At 47.0% G+C, this 19,325-nt stretch overlaps 1 protein-coding gene across 2 annotated transcripts in view; it reads left to right on the top strand.

Annotated features, from left to right (window-relative positions):
* ALDH6B2 (aldehyde dehydrogenase 6B2) overlaps positions 1–19,325 on the top strand; it is a 185,983-nt gene that overhangs the window by 138,406 nt on the left and 28,252 nt on the right. For both annotated transcript variants that reach the window (XM_087691463.1, XM_087691462.1), the window contains exons 8-11: positions 7,649–7,728; positions 8,908–8,973; positions 17,053–17,103; positions 17,204–17,355. In XM_087691463.1, the coding sequence (XP_087547589.1) occupies positions 7,649–7,728; positions 8,908–8,973; positions 17,053–17,103; positions 17,204–17,355 (349 nt within the window). The remainder of the gene's footprint in view (positions 1–7,648; positions 7,729–8,907; positions 8,974–17,052; positions 17,104–17,203; positions 17,356–19,325) is intronic.

The raw sequence follows: 19,325 nt of genomic DNA, 5'->3' as shown, positions 1-19,325 counted from the left end.
GTGGGCCCTTGGGACCGTCTGTATAGACTTTCCTTGTAGACTGATTACAAGGGGCAGACGGAGCCATAGTACGCGCAGCCTGCTGTGAAGTGAACATTTCTTTCTTGCGCATATACGTGCGCACAGAATCCTGTGAAGCATTAGGCCCAGGATCCGCCAGGCCTGCATCCAATTTTTTACCTTTTTTTTGACGTGCCTCAATCCAATCGGTGCTACGGGAATCCAAACCCAGGACCTGTTGTTTGCCTTTATCCACGACATTAGGTGGCTGAAGGGCCTCCTGTGTCGGGGCATCAAGCACCATGTCATCCTTAGGCAGCACAACCTGCGCATCCTCGGAAGACGGGTGCCTTTCAGGGCATTTGGCCATAAAATGCCCCAATTTACCACATGAAAAGCAGTGTCCTGCAAAGTTGCCCCATTTCAAGCGAAAATGCAAAGGATGCATGCCAGAACAATTGAGGCGAAGCCACGCAGGCCTTTTCCTCGCCGTGTCCCATAACATGCATAAACGGTTTCGATTCATAGCCCTGAGGCTTGGGGGAACCAGCACTGTTTCCACAACCGCCATCGCATCCTTCAACAATGGCCAATAGACCGCCGAACAATTTTCCACTTTCACCCACACCGGGCATTCTCGTTGAAGCAGACGCTGGAAGTCGCCCATAGGGCGCCATGGTACAACATGGACCAACCGGCGATCAAAGAATAATGGCAACTTGGACAGGAGCTCAGCTCGATGTGTTTCCGATTTCAACAGCACCTCATAAAAGCCGCGAGGTCCAAGGAAGATCTCCTCAACACACTCCCCTTGCAATAAATGGTGCATCCACTGGCGAATAAGGGAAAGCACTGGGATCCTGCCAGTGAAGAAAAGTACAACGGCACGGTCATAAAACACCGAGAAGGACCACAAGACTGATTTCGGGTCCACCGTGGCTTCCAGCACATCATCAGTTCCCGCGTCAGAAAAAGTTTCATTATTATGCTGGACATAATCGCCAAGCAGAGTATTGGCAAAGTCCAGCAAATGCTCCTAGTCAATCTCCTGCGAATCCACAGGATCAGAGGCAACTTGCGCATAGGAACGTTCCTGAGGACCCATTGGCTCGTCAGAAGTATGCTTGGAGCGTTTGCCCGCAGGCGGCAGTTCAGAACCCGGAGGCATCTCCTCCGTGCACGGCACCATATCCTCCGGCTCCTCTATATCGGAATCAGGGCCAAGGGCTGCCACCGTCCGGTCTAGAAAATCCATATCCAGGCCAGCCATACTGCTATCTTCTCTCTGAAGAAGTCGTCAGATGGGTCTCCAGGCAGCGCGCAGGTCTAGGCAATCCTCTCTCTCTTGCTCTCGGCTTCCTTAGCTCTGCACACGGACGTAAAGCAGGGGACCACAGGTGAACATGCGTGCACTCGTTCAAGCTTCTCTCTTTTTTTTTCGTAAAAGGTAATTGTATTAATTACGAAAAAAATACAAGATTACTGGATTACAAGATACATGATGACCCAAAGCCATCATGTGCAGAGGTTTTCTCTTTCTCTTTCTCTCTCTGTTTTGTGATTACAAGATACACGAGGGCCCTAGGCCAACGTGTGGAGAAGCCCCGTAATAATGCACTGAAAAGGATACACCAATCATGACAACGAGGCAGAGACAATTGCCATATGCCACGGATGCAAATCCTCCCGAGGGAGCAAGTCGGAGTGTCGGATGATATCTAGCTGCCAATGCAAAAGCCCTTTAAGCCTGGCAATATGTCGCGGTACATTAGAGGCCGAATCAAAGAGAAAAGCATTGCGCGTGGTCCAAATGTGCCAGCATCCCCAATATCTGAAAAAGGGAAATAAGATCTTCTCATGCAACTGTGGCGGTGCGGGATACTTCGGGCGCACAAAAACCCAGTCGAAAGGAGTTAGCGAGGACCCCACCACCGTGCGCCAAATGTGCGACAAGAGTGACCAGATATTCTTGGCGAGCGGGCAAGAGAGAAAACGATGTCGGGCCGATTCCGCCGGTGTGGTACAGAAGAAACAATTGCCATTCGAGATGCGACGCTTGGCAAGGGCTGAGGCCAGAGGAAGACCACCAATCATCACGCGCCAAAGAAAAACCTTGCATTTGAAAGGTGTCTTATTTAGCCAGCCCTCCATCAGCGTTTTCTGCCACCATGACAGCGATTTCCGCAGTCCCCAAACAGTATTAGCTTTCTCTCCCAGCCATTGGTGATCTTGAACAAGAAGATGATACACCTGATTAGTAGAGGCCTTTTCCAGACTCAGGCGGCCTGCAAGGTCCCAGTCCTGCCAAGGGCGATCCACAGTCAAGGCAGGAAAGGGTTGCCGACCCTGAAGCTCCGATGAAAGCTGCTCCCATAAATCACGGTATCCACGCGGGATCTTGAAGAGTCGCCGAGCAATCCGAAATGATACGAGGACGTTGCGCGTGGCAAGGGTAGCATCTGCAACCGACGTCACACCTAAACGGGCCATGCGATTAAATCTTGGTCTGAGTTCATGTTTATCTTCCCATGAAAGGAGTCTCGAGACTGCCAATAATTCCAGCTGAAAGGAGTTAGTCTGCAAGCGGTCCCCTACTGGGTACCAACGGGCCTTTTGGAGCACCACTTTCCACGACTCTCTCTCTCTCTCTCTCTCTCTCTCTCTCTCTCTCTGTGTACAGATCAGTGGGCACTCTGTTCGAGGCATTGCTTCTCTGACGACTGCCGAGATTAGGGTTGACAATAGATGTGCGCCTCTGCAGAGAAGAACAAACGCGAGCACGCGGACCCGCGGACAGCACAATCGTCGAACCAAGATGGGTGTCTGCAAGCGTGGCAGCGTGACGGGACAGTAGATAGGCGCAACAAAAGCCGGGACGATCAAACACGGCGCTCAGGACCAGGACGCGATAAACGGCCTGACGGAACTGAAGGGCGACGGCGGCAGGGACCCCGACCCCCAGGAGTGACGGGCGACAACTTATGTCATCCGCACGCAGGTCATGACAGGGCACAGGTAACGAAACGGTGCAGGCGGCAGGGCACGACAGGGCGCCATCAACGATTTCTCCTCTCTCTCTCTCTCTCTCTCTCTCTCTCTCTTTCTTGTCAGGTATCTCTCAATAGATAGCACTAAATGACTTTTATGTGTGAATTGCCTCACTTTAATATCATTAAATAAAGATTTATTGATGAATGGTAAACATTGAAATTGTTGCAAGGATGTGTATTTTTACATGTGAGGTGCACATGTGAAGTGCAAGTCAGTTAAGTTAAGATGACAGCCCAAGTATCCTAAGTATATAGAGTAGGTGATATTGAAAAAAGTTGTATTAAAGTTATTCTAGATAGGTACTTGTGGGTGTGTGGTACTATTTTGGGCTTGGGACACTTGTCCATGCAAGCTGAGGGAGGGCTGATTGGGGCTGACTGAGTGTGGAGCATAGTTGTTAGGTTCGTACGGTACGGTACGATAAAATACGGTACTAAATGGTACCTTATGATTTTATAAGGTACTTATTCTGTTATTTCATTACAGAATAAGATGAATACATGAGGGTGACCATCGCGATTGCATGGGTTGCGCAAAACATGCGATATAACTACAATCTAATATATCTGATACAAAAAAGAGAGAGACCTATAAATCTATGATGAGGCATCACTATCATCATCATCATCAAAACCATCTGAGTGCTCATCAAGAGAGTCTAAAGATGACTCCTCGCCATCCTATGATGAGACATACTCGTACTCATCCTCATTGATGAGGTTATCATCATCATCAAATGATGGATCCCTAGGTAGCGGTTGTGTAGGCAAGGGGGGAATGTCATCATGAGGCACAGGAAATGAGCTACTACAGCCCCGCCTTACATATGTTTGCAAGCCACTCGAACTACCCCTCAATGATGGAGGGCGTCAAATGACCATGCCCCTGCTACCACCTACTTGAACTTCTCACCCATGAGCATACTGATTGCGAGTGTCACGAGTATCTACTGCTATAAGCTCTATAGAGAGCCCTACAAAAATCATCTCCTCCTCCTCGTCCACCTCCTGATGTATACTTGGAAGAGTATCGCCCATCAACTTGAATGTATCAACATTCACCTACACAATGCAGTGATGCACGTAAGATTGTAAATGCTAAAGTCTAAATTGTAAAGTATAAACTTCAAAGTTCAAAGTTTAAAACAACAAGTTTTAAATTTTATGGTTAATTGTTTAAACTTTACATGCTTTGGACTACCCATGCTCATCATAGCCTTCATCATGCGTAAGTTACTACGGCAATAGACTAGCTGCTCTAACTGTCGTGTGCTAAGCCGATTGTGAATGTTTGTGTGAATGAGAGAATAGGCACTCCAATTTCTCTCACATACACTTGAAGAGTAATCTTGGGCAAGGACTCTCATGGCTAAGGGCTGAAGGGTCTCCAATGTGTATCCAAAGTTTTGCCACCAAAATAAAGGCTTCACAAGTGACTCTCTCCTCCAACAAGTGGGAGAAGCAAAAGCCACATGCCCTCTCTGATCTGCATAGCATCCTAGCTCTTCAAGCACTGCATTGTAATCATCCACAGGGACCACACAAGTCAAATAAGTAAGCTAGTTCGAATGGAACTCTCTATCATCCATGACCGCCAGCGACTTATAAGCCGGATGTACCAATACAGTAAAACCATGTATGGGCTTATGCATCCATGCCCATCTCCTCTTTGCTATCTCTAAAACATGTGCACGTTGTGTCTTTGTGATCATTGTACAAGCACGTACCTCCACCAATGCCGCTCCAAAAAAGTAAATGAGAAGACCCATGGTGGACTCCTCGCAATCACTCATACGTAACACCCTATAAAAGGGAGTTATGACAATAACAATGACATGGACTTTTTGCCAAAACTGCTCATTAAGACACAAGTACTGCATGGCTTTGGCCTCCTTTGTCTCATGCTCATCTTACTCATTCCATAGAGTGGTCATCACTGTTTGGTGCAAGGTGGACCGCACCTCATAAAGGCGCTCCAACAAAAACCACATGTAAGCAAAGCAAGTTGAAGAAGGCTTCTTCAACTCTAGTGTGCTATGCTCACAATACATTGCAAGCACCTTTACCTTTACCATGAAGAAGGTGACAATTGATATAGCTTTGCGGACCACCCTCTTCATCCAATTGAGCTTCCCAATGTCCTCCCTCCATAAGCAAGTCCAAACAATGACTTGTACATGGAGTCCACACAATCGTGGGAGACTCGACCTCAAGCAAACGGCCCATGTGCCTACAATTCGATACATTGTCAGTAACAACTTGCACCACATTCGAGGGGCCCACGTACAACCACAATTTACAAATTACAAGTAAGTATATTAACAATACTTGGAGGTTAGAGAGAGGAAAAGAGAGTTGAGCCTTTCAAGTTTCAACTTTCAAGATTCAAGAATGAAGAGAGATGGGGGTTGGGGGTTGGGGGCCTTGGGGCCAAGGGGAAAAGAGAGAATCGACATAGATATTAGAGAGAAATTAAAATAGGGAGATAGATAGTTATGCATAAATCAATTATCATAATGAAAGAAAGTGAAACAAATTTAAAAGGCAATGTTTACCTCAATGATAGCTTGTCGAATGTGGCGGTACATCAATGGGCCCATTTATCAGTAAGAATGGAGCAACCATATTTTATCTATGCGGCCTGAATAGGATCAAGGGCTCTATCAATCTTGTCCTTCTCTTCATCAATCTTTTTCATCCTCATGTTGTTGTATGTGACACCAGTCCATCCTTCACATGGACCCACATTGGCAATGGCTTTTACCATCTTCTTCCATTGCTCTTGCTTTAGGAAATTGAATACAAGATTGCAGTCAATCACCATGCGTGCAATTTCAATGTCCATAAGTCGTTGCCTTCCTCTAAGAAAGGCAACTGATCCACACACGACCAGGAGCTTGAGAGAGAGAGGATTGTCTCTCAGGCACCGCATGAGCCTCCACTCTTTGTCTTTTACCAGAGCCGGATGATGCGGATGTGGAGCTCCTACCACCAATGGTAGAGGCCTCTCCGCATCTGTTGAAGGTACGTCCACATTCGATGCTTCCTCATTAGTAGGCATAGGAGTTGGTGCCGATAAGCCACTTCCTCCTCCTATTGTGGATCCCCCTTTCTTCTTGACAAGAATCTTCTTCTCGATGTTGTTAGGGATCTCCTTGCATGGAGCAACTTGGCCCTCTGTCTTGGAAAGATGTTGGAGAAGCCGAGTTGCACCACTTGTATTGCGCTTCCCGCAATACTCGCATGTCCAATGGTGGGGGTTGGACTTCTTTGTGTCTCTCTCCACATGAATCTCGTGCAAATTGAAGGCCTCGTGCTTCTCACGAGTCATGGTGCTGATGATAGATAAAGAGGCCCGAGGGAGAGTGAGAAAGGGAGAGAGGGAGAGTTAGATGCTTGAGTCTTGACTCTTGAAACTTGAGTCTTGAAAGTTGAAAGGGAGGGAGACTCAAGAGGCCCAAGGGTTGGGGTAAAGTTGAAAGAGCAAGAGTGAGAGAGAGGGGATGGGAGATGAGAATGGCAAATGCTTTGATAGGGTGCGGGAAAGAGGGGATGGGAGATGAGAATGACAAATCACAAGTCCATTCAAGATCCAGGAGAGGAAGATGAGAAAGGTAAATGCTTGTTGAATTGGTGTGGAAGTATGGAGGAGAGGAGCACCTTTTGTAGATGAGAAGGGTTAAAGTTCAAACAGTCAAAGAGGGGTCAACGGTCAAAGAGAGGGCTACCAGCTGGATGGAATCCAAAGAGGGCTGGCAGGGAGGAGTACACGGCTGGAAAAAGGGGTTGGATGAGGTATCCAAGGCTTCCCAAAACACAACCACGCCCCCCCTCCCCCCCCCCAAAAAAAAAAGTGCCACGTAGTTAGGCGAAATGCATGAGAGTAAAGGTTGAGCTGTAGGGAACGCAGGACGCACAAGTGAGGTGGCCAAAAAGGGCCTAAAATAACGTACGGATATGTACGGTACGGTACCATACGGATCGTACAGTACGAACAGTACCGTACGTCGTACGGAGACAACTATGGTGTGGGGCAGCCATTCAAAGTGTGAGGAAGGATCGTTCTAGCTGGGTTGATGGCTGTTGGTGCATTCTGGGGCTGCGAGACTAGCTCTAAGACAAGCGACAGCTGATCATGCAGCGCAATAAGAGGCTCCAGTTGTTGGGGCCAATTGGGATTGGCTGTCCAAGATTATTTGGTAAAATTTAAATTTCAGATTTGTGAATTTTACTGCTTGCTGTAATTTCTGTAAAATCAGGTCATCTATCTGAGAAGGAATGCTGGTTTCAGAAATTACTTCTAAGATATCATTGATAGAGTAGTGTGGTTTCTGGGTTTAACTTCAAAGTTTTCAAGTTTCATGTCAATGCTTCTTTGAAGATAGCATTGATACAATGATGTTGTATGGTTCACAAGTTTTTTGGTTTGATGTCAAAGTTTTCAAGTCACATGTTGGTGCAACAGTTCATGTCAGCAAGCCTGAAGTTGATGAGCAGAATGCTTGTTTCACTCATTGTACATGATACCGAACTGTAAACCTGTGATTTTTTTTAAAAACTCACCTTTTAAAATCAGGGATTTCTTGTCTCTCATACAGGCGCAGCGATGATGCTGGCAGCACTTGCAGCTGAAGCTGGTCTGCCACCTGGTGTGCTTAATATCGTTCATGGAACACATGTACTTTCTTTCTCTCTCTCCTTGCAAAATGCGTTGAAACTGATATATCCTCCTTTCTTGGTGATCGAAATGTGAAGTGTACATAGGCAAGTTGAGGAAGGAGTGAGTGACTGAGCACGGTGAGTAAGTACTGTGTATGAGTGAGGGATAGAGTAAGTGAGGGATAGTGTGAGCAAGTGTGTGAGCTATAAATAGTTGTTTCATCCGGAAAAATATGGGAGATTTGCATATGCATAACGTGATTGGACAGTAGTCACATGTAATAAGCATTGTCGCTTAAATCATATTGCAGCCAAAAAAGCACCTTAAGGCTTTCTTGAACCATATTGGAATCACAAACATGTCAACAAATTATGGGATTTAAAAAGTCTACAACATGGTGGATGGGAAACCCTCCAAGGTTATGGAAAAGAAAATCTTCTTGAGATAAAGGTTATATAACATGCTCATACCGATCCTTGGTGGGAGTTTTCTAGTGAGGCATGCACAAAAGAAAAATTCCAGCCACCAGGTGTAAGAGATGTGCAAGCAGCTCATGAAGATATTCAAGAGCCCTTACAGATTTTCCATTTGCTATCCCCAAAGGTGGTGTGATAGCCTACAGAGTTCTTTTGTTTCACGGTCCCTACCTTATCATTGGACTGTATAAGATAAATCTACATTTCCTAGGAAAAGAAAGCATTTGCATGTTTTATTCCCCATGTACAGCATTATCAACTTACAGTAGGATAATTAGTTATAAGACTACCGAGATTGCTAAGGAAAAAGGGTTTGTGTGGTTGTTTTCCATGCTCACTCGCTTGATCATTATCGCCAAAAAAAAGTGATGCCTGTTCTGCTCACCAGCCTGATCATTATTACTATTCCTGATTTGTGACAGCCTTCCATGATATATGGATTGCACCAAAAAAAAGTGATGCCTGTTCTGCTCACCAGCCTGATCATTATTACTATTCCTGATTTGTGACAGCCTTCCATGATATATGGATTGCACCAGTTTGAGATTCTTTTCCACTGCTTCTGATTCTAGTATATTGATAGATTTTTCACATTGATGACTTCCTCATTCAGTTATAGAAAGTAGTACTGGATTGTACAAAGATTAAATATGTTTGTTGTGGTGTGGAGGGAAGGAAAGGAGCGAGGATGGGAGAGGAAAATGAACATTGGATCGTGCAGGATGTTGTCAATCAGATATGTGACCACCCAGACGTCAAAGCAATCTCCTTTGTGGGTTCAGATGTGGTAAGCTCAATGCGCACACACATGCATGCCCATATGCAGGCATGCATGTTCATGTAGTTACTGTTCTCTCTTGTTTGTCTGTTCGTAATGGAGGAAAATGAATAAATCTGTAGTTATTCAGATATGCTTTCTGGCAATTAGCCATTAGAGAAATAACTCTCCAAAATTTATGAAAACTAGTACGATGTTCTATTTTTCTCTCTCTCTTGATCTATTCAGGTTTTCCATTCTCCCGAAAATTAGGTGCTCTATCTTAGCTTGATCTGTGAAGCTCATTTGTCATCTTTGTCTCTATATATTAGGTTTTTTAACATATATGAGGTATTTTGGAACTGCAATAAGCCTTACGTGTAGGTATCAGTGACAAATGCTAATGAAAATGTCATATTCATGCTAGGCCACCCTGTCTACCCCTGTACAAGGAAACGGTAGAACTTTGACACATTGAGTCTGAACAACCAAGATCTATCTCTCATCCAACAAAATGTTGCGATTACTGTGGATTTGAGAAGTTTTGATAAGGTCATGATACTCAGTAGGTGCTAATAGTTTGCAGAGACTGACACAAGATTAACTCAAGATGTTGTCAACTTATTTTGGGTCAAGAAGTATAAGTAACATTACAACCTTCATCTTATCAGTTTACAATGAAATATCAGCTAGTGGTAATATAAGTTACACATAATTCCTTAAGACTGACTGTGCTGCTGACCTCACTTTGCATTCATAACCTTCACCTTATCAGCTCACAGTAAAGTATAAGCCAATGGTAATGGAAGCTACTCATTGTCCTCAATATGCTGTTGACCTCAATTTGAAGCTCTATTTATTTCCTGCATTAACACCTTACAGATGAATAAGTTCATCTGATCAATTTCAGTTGATAGATCAAATTCATTTCTCTGGAGGTTGGCTAAGAGAGGCACGATGAGACCTTAACAGGAGGATTAAAATCAAAGTAGGTTCTATGCCTGTGGAAAACAAGCTACCAAAAACGAATAGAGAACAAGTTATACTTGTTTTTTGCAGAGTGGTAAGGACGTGGGTGAAAGTGGGCATCCCTGTTTCACTCCTATGATACAGTCAATCCTCTCTGATAACCCCCCAAGTGCTCATACATGGCCTATCACTATCTCATATAGTGCAGAAATAACCCATTCTACATAGACCCTTTGGTACTCCAATATCCTGCAGCCTCTGGATAATGCATGTAGGAGGCACTCTATCAAATGCTTTGCAGAAATCCATGAAGCAGTAGTAGATCCTCTTGTCTCAGGCTTGACCCTGCTCAATAATGACTCTGAATGTGAGGATGTGGTCCAATGTGATATACACACATCTGAAACTTGACTGTCCTTGAACTCTCCTGCCCTGCATCTCAGCCCACTCATTGAGTTCATGCTCCTCTGTGTGTGTGGGTGGGTGGGTGGAGAGAGAGAAAGAAGAAAGAAAGAAAGATATATTAACGTCTACATAAGGCCAATGTGGCCTATGAGACAAAATCCAGAGTACATCCATGTCTAATGTCATCTCATCAGTAAGGCCAATGTGGCCTATGAGACAAAATCTAGAGTACATCCATGTCTAATATCATCCATGTCTAAAATCCACAGAGAAAGAGAGAGAGAGAGAGAGAGAGAGAGAGAGAGAGCGCGAGGAGGATGCGTCGCCTGCAGCGTCGCCATCGCCTGGTGCCCCGTCGTCAACGCCTGCTCGTAGTCGTTTGCAGCCGCCGTCTGGCCATCGCCCGCAGGCCTGTCGCCTGTCTCTGAAGCTGCCGTCGCCCGCAGGTCCGTCGACTACCTCTGAAGCCCGTCGCCTGCCTCTGACGCCGTCGTCGCCCGCAGGCCCGTCGCCTGCGGCTGAGCCCCCCACCCTGCTGCCTGTAGGCCCATCGACTGCGTCCCTCGCCCTGCTCTCGCCCGCCTGAGCTGCGGGCTCTGCACCTGTCCCTCGCCCTACTATCGCCCGCTCGCCCTATGTGTTAGGGTTTCTGCTGGCGAGGCCCCTGCCCTGCGCCCTCGACTATCCCACTCTGCCGTCGACTGCCAGCCCTTTGTTCCACCCTCAGGCCCCTGCACTGTTAGGGTTCCGCCCTGCCACACGCGTTCTTGGGACAGGCCACGACTGAGGCTGACAGGTAAAATTCAGGTTTCATCGGCTGTGCTTGTGGAATCGGCCCTTGGACAGCGCCGCTGTACAGAAAAGAAAGAGAGAGAGAGAGAGAGAGAGAGAGAGAGAGAGAGCGCGAGCGAGAAGACAGCAGTATGGCTGGCCTGGATATGGATTTTCTCGACCGGACGGTGGCGGCCCTTGGCCCTGATTCCGATGCAGAGGAGCCAGAGGATATGGTGCCATGCACGGAGGAGCTGCCTCCGGGTTCTGAACTGCCGGGTGCTGAACTGCCGCCTGCTGGCAAACGCTCCAAGCATACTTCTGATGAGCCAATGGGTCCTCAGGAACGTTCCTATGCGCAAGTGGCCTCTGATCCTGTGGATTCGCAGGAAATTGACTGGGAGCATTTGCTAGACTTTGCCAATACCCTGCTTGGCGATTATGTCCAGCATAATAATGAATCTTTTTCTGAAGCGGGAACGGATGATGTGCTGGAAGCCACGGTGGACCCCAAATCAGTCTTGCGATCCTTCTCGGTATTTTATGATCGTGCAGTTATACTTTTCTTCACTGGCAGGATCCCAGTGCTGTCACATATTCGCCAGTGGATGCACCATTTATTGCAAGGGGAGTGTGTTGAGGAGATCTTCCTTGGACCTCGCGGCTTTTATGAGGTGCTACTGAAATCGGAAACGCATCGAGTTGAGCTCCTGTCCAAGTTGCCACTATTCTTTGATCGCCGCTTGGTCCATGTGGTACCATGGCGCCCCATGGCCGACTTCCAGCGTTTGCTTCAACGAGAATGCCCAGTGTGGGTGGAAGTGGAAAATTGTCCGGCGGTCTATTGGCCAATGTTGAAGGATGCGATGGCGGTTGTGGGAACAGTGCTGGTTCCCCCAAGCCTCAGGGCAATGAACCGCAACCGTTTATGCATGTTATGGGACACGGCCAGGAAAAGGCCCGTGTGGCTTCGCCTCAATTGTTCAGGCATGCATCCTCTGCATTTTCGCTTGAAATGGGGCAACTTTGCGGGACACTACTTTTCATGTGGTAAATTGGGGCATTTCATGGCTGAATGCCCTGAAAGGCAACCGTCTTCGGAGGATGCGCAGGTGGTGCTGCCCAAGGATGACATGGTGCTTGATGCCCCGCCCCAGGAAGCCCTTCAGTCACCTCATGTCATGGATAAAGACAAACAACAGGTCCTGGGTTTGGATTCCCGTCGCACTGACTGGATTGAGGCACGTCCAAAAAAAGGTAAAAAGTTGGATGCAGGCCTGGCGGATCCTGGGCCTACTGCTGCCCAGGAGTCCGTGCGCACGTATACGCGTAGAAAAGAAATGGTCACTTCACAGCAGGCTGCGCGTACTACGGCCCCGTCTGCCCCCCGTTATCAGTCGCCAAGGAAAGTCTATACCGATGGCCCCAAAGGCCCTCCTGCTAAGCTGGCGTTTGATACCAAAGGTAATGTGATTACGCCCTGGGATCGGCGTTATCCCCGCCCCACTCCCAAGGTAGTGGATTTCCCTTCTACCTCTAAAGCAGGTCGCCAGAATTCGTTTGCAGTACTCGCTGATTTTCTGGATGAGGGCGTCCTGGATGCTCTCGCGGAAAAGGTGAAATCGAGGCAACAGGCGCCTCGTTCCTGACTTCCTTCTTTGAAGATATATGAAGATAGCCACGTGGAATGTGCGAGGCATTTGCTCTCGCCATAAGCAACATGCCATGTGGACCGTCTTGCATGAGAACCAGTGGGATGTATTGTGTGCAGTTGAGCACAAAAGTCACGGTGAAGCAGGAAAAGTTGTGGATTGTCATGGATTCCGTCTGTTTTATGTAGGCACCCATGCTACGCACTATTCAGGCGTGCTGATGATTGTCCATGAGAAATATCAGCCTGTCCTTATTAAAAATGATGTGCAGGGCCGCTTTCTGGTTATCGAAGTCTTATTTGAAGGAGAGATTTTATGGTTATTGGGCCTCTATGCTCCAAATGATCCCGCATCCCGACAGGATCTTTGGTCCACTTTGCAGACCTCCATGTCCCTTGGTCGAAGGGGGTTTTTGATGGGAGATTTCAATGTGTGTTCACTCTTCTCAGTCCACTTCAGGGCATTCGGTCATGGATGCGCCAGAAAGCCAGGTGTGGAATTCCTTTGCTTTGCAGGTACTCAAGCAGGATCTTTGGTCGTGGCTTCACCCTTCTTTTTCAGGGTTTACTTTTCATTATGCACAATATGCAACTACTTGGTCGCGGCTGGACAGAATGTTTATCATGCAGGGGGACGATTTTCTCCCCGAGATGTTGGAAATGAAGGTCTTGCAGCAGTATGCGTTGTCGGATCATTTCCCCCTCCAGCTGGAGATGCGGGCACAATCTATTGCACCTTTTATGCAGTTGCTGGATAGGCTCCCTTTGCGTTTCAACTCCTCTTATTTGAAGCATTCAATTTTTCAGGGCTATATGCAGCAATTGATTGAGAGGTTCTTATTGGACTTCGCCTCTGAGGGCTTGCCTTCATTTGCACGCTTGCTCTCTAATGTACAGCGGGTTGCTCGGCAGTATGGGATCCATCATGCCTCGCTTTGTCGCCGTCGTCGATCTGCAGTAGAGGAGTTACTGGCTTTGGTCCGTTCCTTGCTCCTGGATTCCCCAGATGATGATTTTCTGCTGTCATTGGAGAGGCATTTGGCCCATCTTCTTCAAGTATTTCAGTTGAAATCTTATCAGCAGGCCAAGCTGCATAACTTGACTGACACATTGCAAGATAGTGCCTGCCAGTCTCATAAGTTCTTTCGCGCCTTGCATGCGTCGCCGGCTCGCGACAATATGACCAAACTCCAGGATTCGGAGGGTCGCATGGTCACTGATCCGCAGACCATTGTCAATATGTGCAGAAATTATTTTATGGAACTTCTTGGTTCTTCTCCCTTGCCTTCTAGCCAGGTTACGCATGCCCACTCGGTCTTCTATCATCTGGTCCGCCAGCAGGTTCCATTGGATATGCAAGCCACTTTGGAGGCAGATATTTGCAAGGAGGAGGTTATGGATGTTTTGTTGCACCTACCGACGGATAAAAGTCCTGGCTGGGATGGTCTCACTAATGAATTCTTTCAGAGCTCGGCCACGCAGTTGGTGAAGCCATTGGTGGTCATGTTTCAGCAGGTTTGGGAAACAAGGGTCATGCCCTCCTCATGGAAAGAAGGCCTTATCAAACTGATTCCAAAGGTCCCTTCGCCGTCAAAGCTGCAACACTGGAGACCAATCTCTTTGATGGGCTCCATGTATAAAATCTACTCCAAAGTGCTGGCGAATCGGCTTCACAAGCACCTTCCCGCTATTGTGCATCCTCTCCAATATGGTTTCATTAAGGGCCGCAACATTCTGCATAATATCTTAAATGTGCAAATGGCTATTGACTATGCGCGACACTCCGGTCAGGAAGTGGTATTGATTCAATTGGACTTGGAAAAGGCGTTTGATTATGTGGACTGGTCTTTCATTGCAGATCTCATGTCTGCTATGGGCTTTGGTACCCGGATGTCCCGATTGATCTACACCATTAGTGCTGCGGCTTCATCCAGAGTTATGCTCAATGGTGGGGTTACAGAGCCCTTTGTCCTTGCACGCTCAGTCAGACAGGGTTGTCCTTTGAGTCCTCTTTTCTTTGCCCTGGCGACTCACCCGGTCCTTTCAATGTTATCCTCCATGGCAAATTCTGCTCAGCTGGCAGGGTTGTCTCTTCCTTTGGGCCAGCACTTCATTAGCCAATCTTTGGCTGATGACACCTTTATGATTTTGCAGGCGGACAAGGACAACATTCGCAAGGCATTAGATGTTTGGACGCTTTTTGGTCAGGCCTCTGGGCTTCGCATCAATGTCTTTAAGTCAGCCATTCTCAATTGCACGGAGCCTGATTTATAGTCATTAGGCTGGCAAGGCCAGGTGGTTTCCCGTGGCTCTATTGTCAGGCATCTTGGATACCCATTGGGGTGGATGTACGGCCAAAAGACCTGCTGGAGTGGATTTCACAAAAACTGGCGGCGAAGTTTATGTATTGGAAGTCGCCAGCGTGGCCCTTCCATGTCCGCCTCAAAGTGGCTCAGTCAATTATGCTCCCCATGCTAACGTATTTCCTGCCATTGTTGCCATGGACGCCTACTACTTTGAAGGCTCTCACTCATCCCATCCATTTCATGCTATGGAAGAAGGATTCACTGAAGGCAGGCATTTCATGGATTTCCTAGTCACATACATGCACCCCTAAGCGCATGGGTGGTGGAGCTCTTTTGGATGCAGAAAATCATATGCTCGCTCTCCGTTGGTCCCTTTTTCGAGCCATGTGTGTGGATCATCACCCGTGGACCATCATAGCCCGTTATTTTCTTGAGGACAGCGGGCTCCGCCATGGTAACACCCGGCTTCGGGCCTCCTGGTGGCATGTCCTTAATGCTGACTCCCGTTTTTCCAATCCCTCTTCCGCTTTGTTACTGCACTTGGTCGGCTCTTGGAAAGTGGTGCTCCAAAAGGCCCGTTGGCACCCGGTAGGGGACCGCTTGCAAACTAACTCCTTTCAGCTGGAATTGTTGGCAGTATCGCGACTACTTTCATGGGAAGATAAACATCAGCTCAGACTGAGATTTAACCGCATGGCCCGTTTAGGTGTGACGTCGGTTGCGGATGCTACCCTTGCCACTCGCAATGTCCTTGTATCGTTTCGGACTGCTAGACGACTTTTCAGGATCCCGCGCAGATACCGTGATTTATGGGGAAAGCTTTCGTCGGAGCTTCAGGGTAGGCAACCCTTTCCTGCCCTGGCTGTGGATCGCCCTTGGCAGGACTGGGACCTTGCAGGCCGGTTGAGTCTGGAAAAGGCCTCTACTAATCAGGTGTATCATCTTCTCATTCAGGACCACCAATGGCTGGGTGACAAAGCTAATACTGTTTGGGGACTGCGGAAATCGCTGACATGGTGGCAGACAACGCTGATGGAGGGCTGGCTGAATAAGGCACCTTTCAAATGCAAGGTCTTTCTTTGGCGGGTAATGATTGGTGGTCTTCCTCTTGCCTCGGCCCCTGCCAAGCGTCGCATCTCGAATGGCACTTGTTTCTTCTGTACCACAACGGCGGAATCGGCCCGACATCGTTTTCTTTCTTGCCCGCTCGCCAAGAATATCTGGTCACTCTTGTCGCACATTTGGCGCACTGTGGTGGGGTCCTCACTAACTCCTTTCGACTGGGTTTTTGTGTGCCCGAAGTATCCCACACCGCCACAGTTGCATATGAAGATCTTATTTCACTTTTTCAGATTCTGGGGATGCTGGCACATTTGGACCACGCGCAATGCTTTTCTCTTTGATTCGGCCCCTAATGTACCGCGCCATATTGCCAGGCTTAAAGGCCTCTTGCATTGGCAGCTAGATCTCATCCGACACTCAGACTTGCTCCCTCGGGAGGATTTGCTTCCTTGGCATATGGCAATTGCCTCTGGGTCGTTGCCATGATTGGTGTAACTTTTTAGTGCATTACTACGGGGATTTCCCACACGTTGGCCTAGGGCCCTCGTGCCTCTTGTAATCAGAAAGAGAGAGAGAGAGAGCGAGAGAACTTCTTCACCTGATGGCTTAGTGTCATCAACTATCTTGTAATCAAGTAATCTTGTATTTTTTCGTAATTAATACAATTACCTTTTACTAAAAAAAAAAGATTGGCAGCTAGCCTTGATTGAGTTAACAGATATTCTCCCTAGGCAGGATTTGCTTGCTTGGCACAATGCAGTTTCTTCTGCCCCCCTTCAGTCACTTTGCTTCCTTTGTACCTTCACTGTGATGTCTCTGATTTTACACATGATGGCCTAGAACAATCCTGTATCTTGTAATCTTGTACTTTTTTTTTGTAATAAATGCAGTTCCCTTTTACCAAAAAAAAGAGAGATGGATTGATTTTGTGTTGTATTCTGTTAGGCTGGGCAGAACATTTATTCTAGAGCAGCTGCACATGGCAAGCGTGTTCAGGTGAGGATTTTCTTGCTGTTTCAGTTTGGAACCCCATAAGTTTCCAAGGTTGATTTTCTGATTTTCTGACACATCTCATATTTGAATGCTGTTTGACCAGTGCAATATGGGTGCTAAGAACCATGCTGTTGTGATGCCTGATGCTGATGTGGACATGACATTGAATGCCCTTGTTGGTGCTGCATTTGGAGCGGCTGGTCAACGTTGCATGGCAATCAGTACAGCTGTATTTGTTGGAGATTCAAATCCATGGTAGCTTTTACTTCTTCTTTCTGATACCTAAACCTGAGCTGAGGAAAAATTTTAGTTCGCTTTTGTGACTGTAATAACAGTTCAGTCAGTACAAATGGTTAGTTGGCTACTTTCTGCATAAAAATCTTTAACTTAGCAACTGTAAATAACAGTTCAAGCATTTGGAATGGTTAGTTGACTATTTTCTGCGTGAAGTAATTTTGGCCAACTCTTCTTATCCTGCTTGCCAGCCTTTTTGCCCATTTCCTATCCTCTTCTTTGCTCTGTGGAGCTACAAGGTAAGTCTAGAGTTTGATTTTTTTTCATCTGCTTCCCTAAACTCTCAAGAGCACTTGTTACTGCTCCTTTTGAAGTCTTCTTGATCCCACTCTCTGGCTGATGTAAGAGGTAGAAAACCTTGTTAGGTGTAGATTAACCTTCCATGGTGAGGGGAGGCTCACTAAACTAGAAAACCTTGTAAGGAGCAGTTTAACATTCTATGTTGAGAGGAGGCCTCATCAGTGAGGGAAGTTAGCCCTTGCTAAAGCTTGTTGGAGGTGCATAACCCCCCCAACCAGAGGAGGGGGGTGGCATGTCTAATACCTTTCATCTCTCAGTTTTCTTGTTCCTCAAAGAGAGCAAGAGATCCCCTCCTGCACAACTGTTGCTGGACGGTCCCTGAGGGGATATTCAAAAAAGAAAATTAGGCCAAGAAACCACCCTAGGTCAAATGAAGGACTCCTACTGTAGAAGCTCTTTGGAGCTCTTGCGTAAGACTCAAGAGTTGTCGAATCTCTTTCATCTTATTTCTTATAGCACACATAAGTACCATTGGCTTGGATATAACTGAATTCCAAGTGCGTGCACTAGTTATCTAGCAGCATAGGAGACAGAGACACCACATTTGCAAATTATTCGAGATCCCAAGGGTGGAACTCAAGCAGCTCCTTGGAGGCCCAACTCCAAGGCTTAAGTCTTCAAAAATAGATCTCAAATAAAATTTGGCAAGCACTTTCCAAATAAAATTAATTTACACATTATATGAATGCATGGGGGCTGTTTCTGCAATGTATATGTGTAACATCCTTGTTTTTTCAGATGGTTCGCATCATAGTTGGATTCAGATGCGTATGATTCAGCATACCAGGCGTCTGGTATGCAGATGTATGAAAAGCCATTTCATACTTGACCATTTTTTGGGGTATAAAAACGGCTTCTGACTGGTCAAAACTGCCACTTTTTACCTAGGAAGTTTTTCCCTACAGTTTTGGCATTCTCTCCTGCAGATTACCTGCATGCGCAGCCTGCATGCTCCAGCCTCAGCCTATTTGTGTGGAAGCAGCAAGATCAATCATCAGCCTCGGCATCAGCCTGTGCACTGTGCAGAAGGAGGGCAGCATGTGCAGAAATTCAGATTCTTGATCCTTTTTTTTTTTTCAAGTAAAATATGGCTGATTATATTACTCAAAAAAACCTGATTACAACGGAGTGCTCATGCTCAACAGACTAGCTGGAGCAAGTGAGGCATCACCTCTACAAAGAATAGAAACAAGTATGGGGCCAGGGGGCAGCCCTGTCAGACCGATCTCTCCAACCGAAACTCCTCTCCTCGCCTTCCACCTATGAGAACCCTGCTGATGGCCGATCTGTAAAGTGCGGAGACCCCGCGAATCTAAAGCTGGGGGAAACCCAACCTCACCATGGTGCCCTGTAGGAAATCCCAGTCCACCCTATCATAAGCTTTCTCGAAATCCAAGGGTAGTACGGCAAGTCTCTACCCACTATGCTGAGCCCACTCTGTTGCCTCAAAGAAGGTGAATACATTGTCCAGGATGCTTCTTTCCTGGACAAAGTCTGTCTGTGTGTAATGGATGATGTCTAGAAGCACGGGGCGTAGTCACCTACCAATCAACTTTGCCAGTGCCTTATAGGCCATTGACAATAAGGTGATTGGTCTCCACTGGGAAGGCTCCAACCGGTCTCCTTCTTTG

Source organism: Lygodium microphyllum, chromosome 13 (genome assembly GCF_053477565.2).
Source record: "Lygodium microphyllum isolate KBCC chromosome 13, Lygodium_microphyllum_v1.1.10, whole genome shotgun sequence".
In the NCBI taxonomy this organism is placed as follows: Eukaryota; Viridiplantae; Streptophyta; class Polypodiopsida; order Schizaeales; family Lygodiaceae; genus Lygodium; species Lygodium microphyllum.
This window is presented reverse-complemented; position numbering and strand designations above follow the sequence as displayed.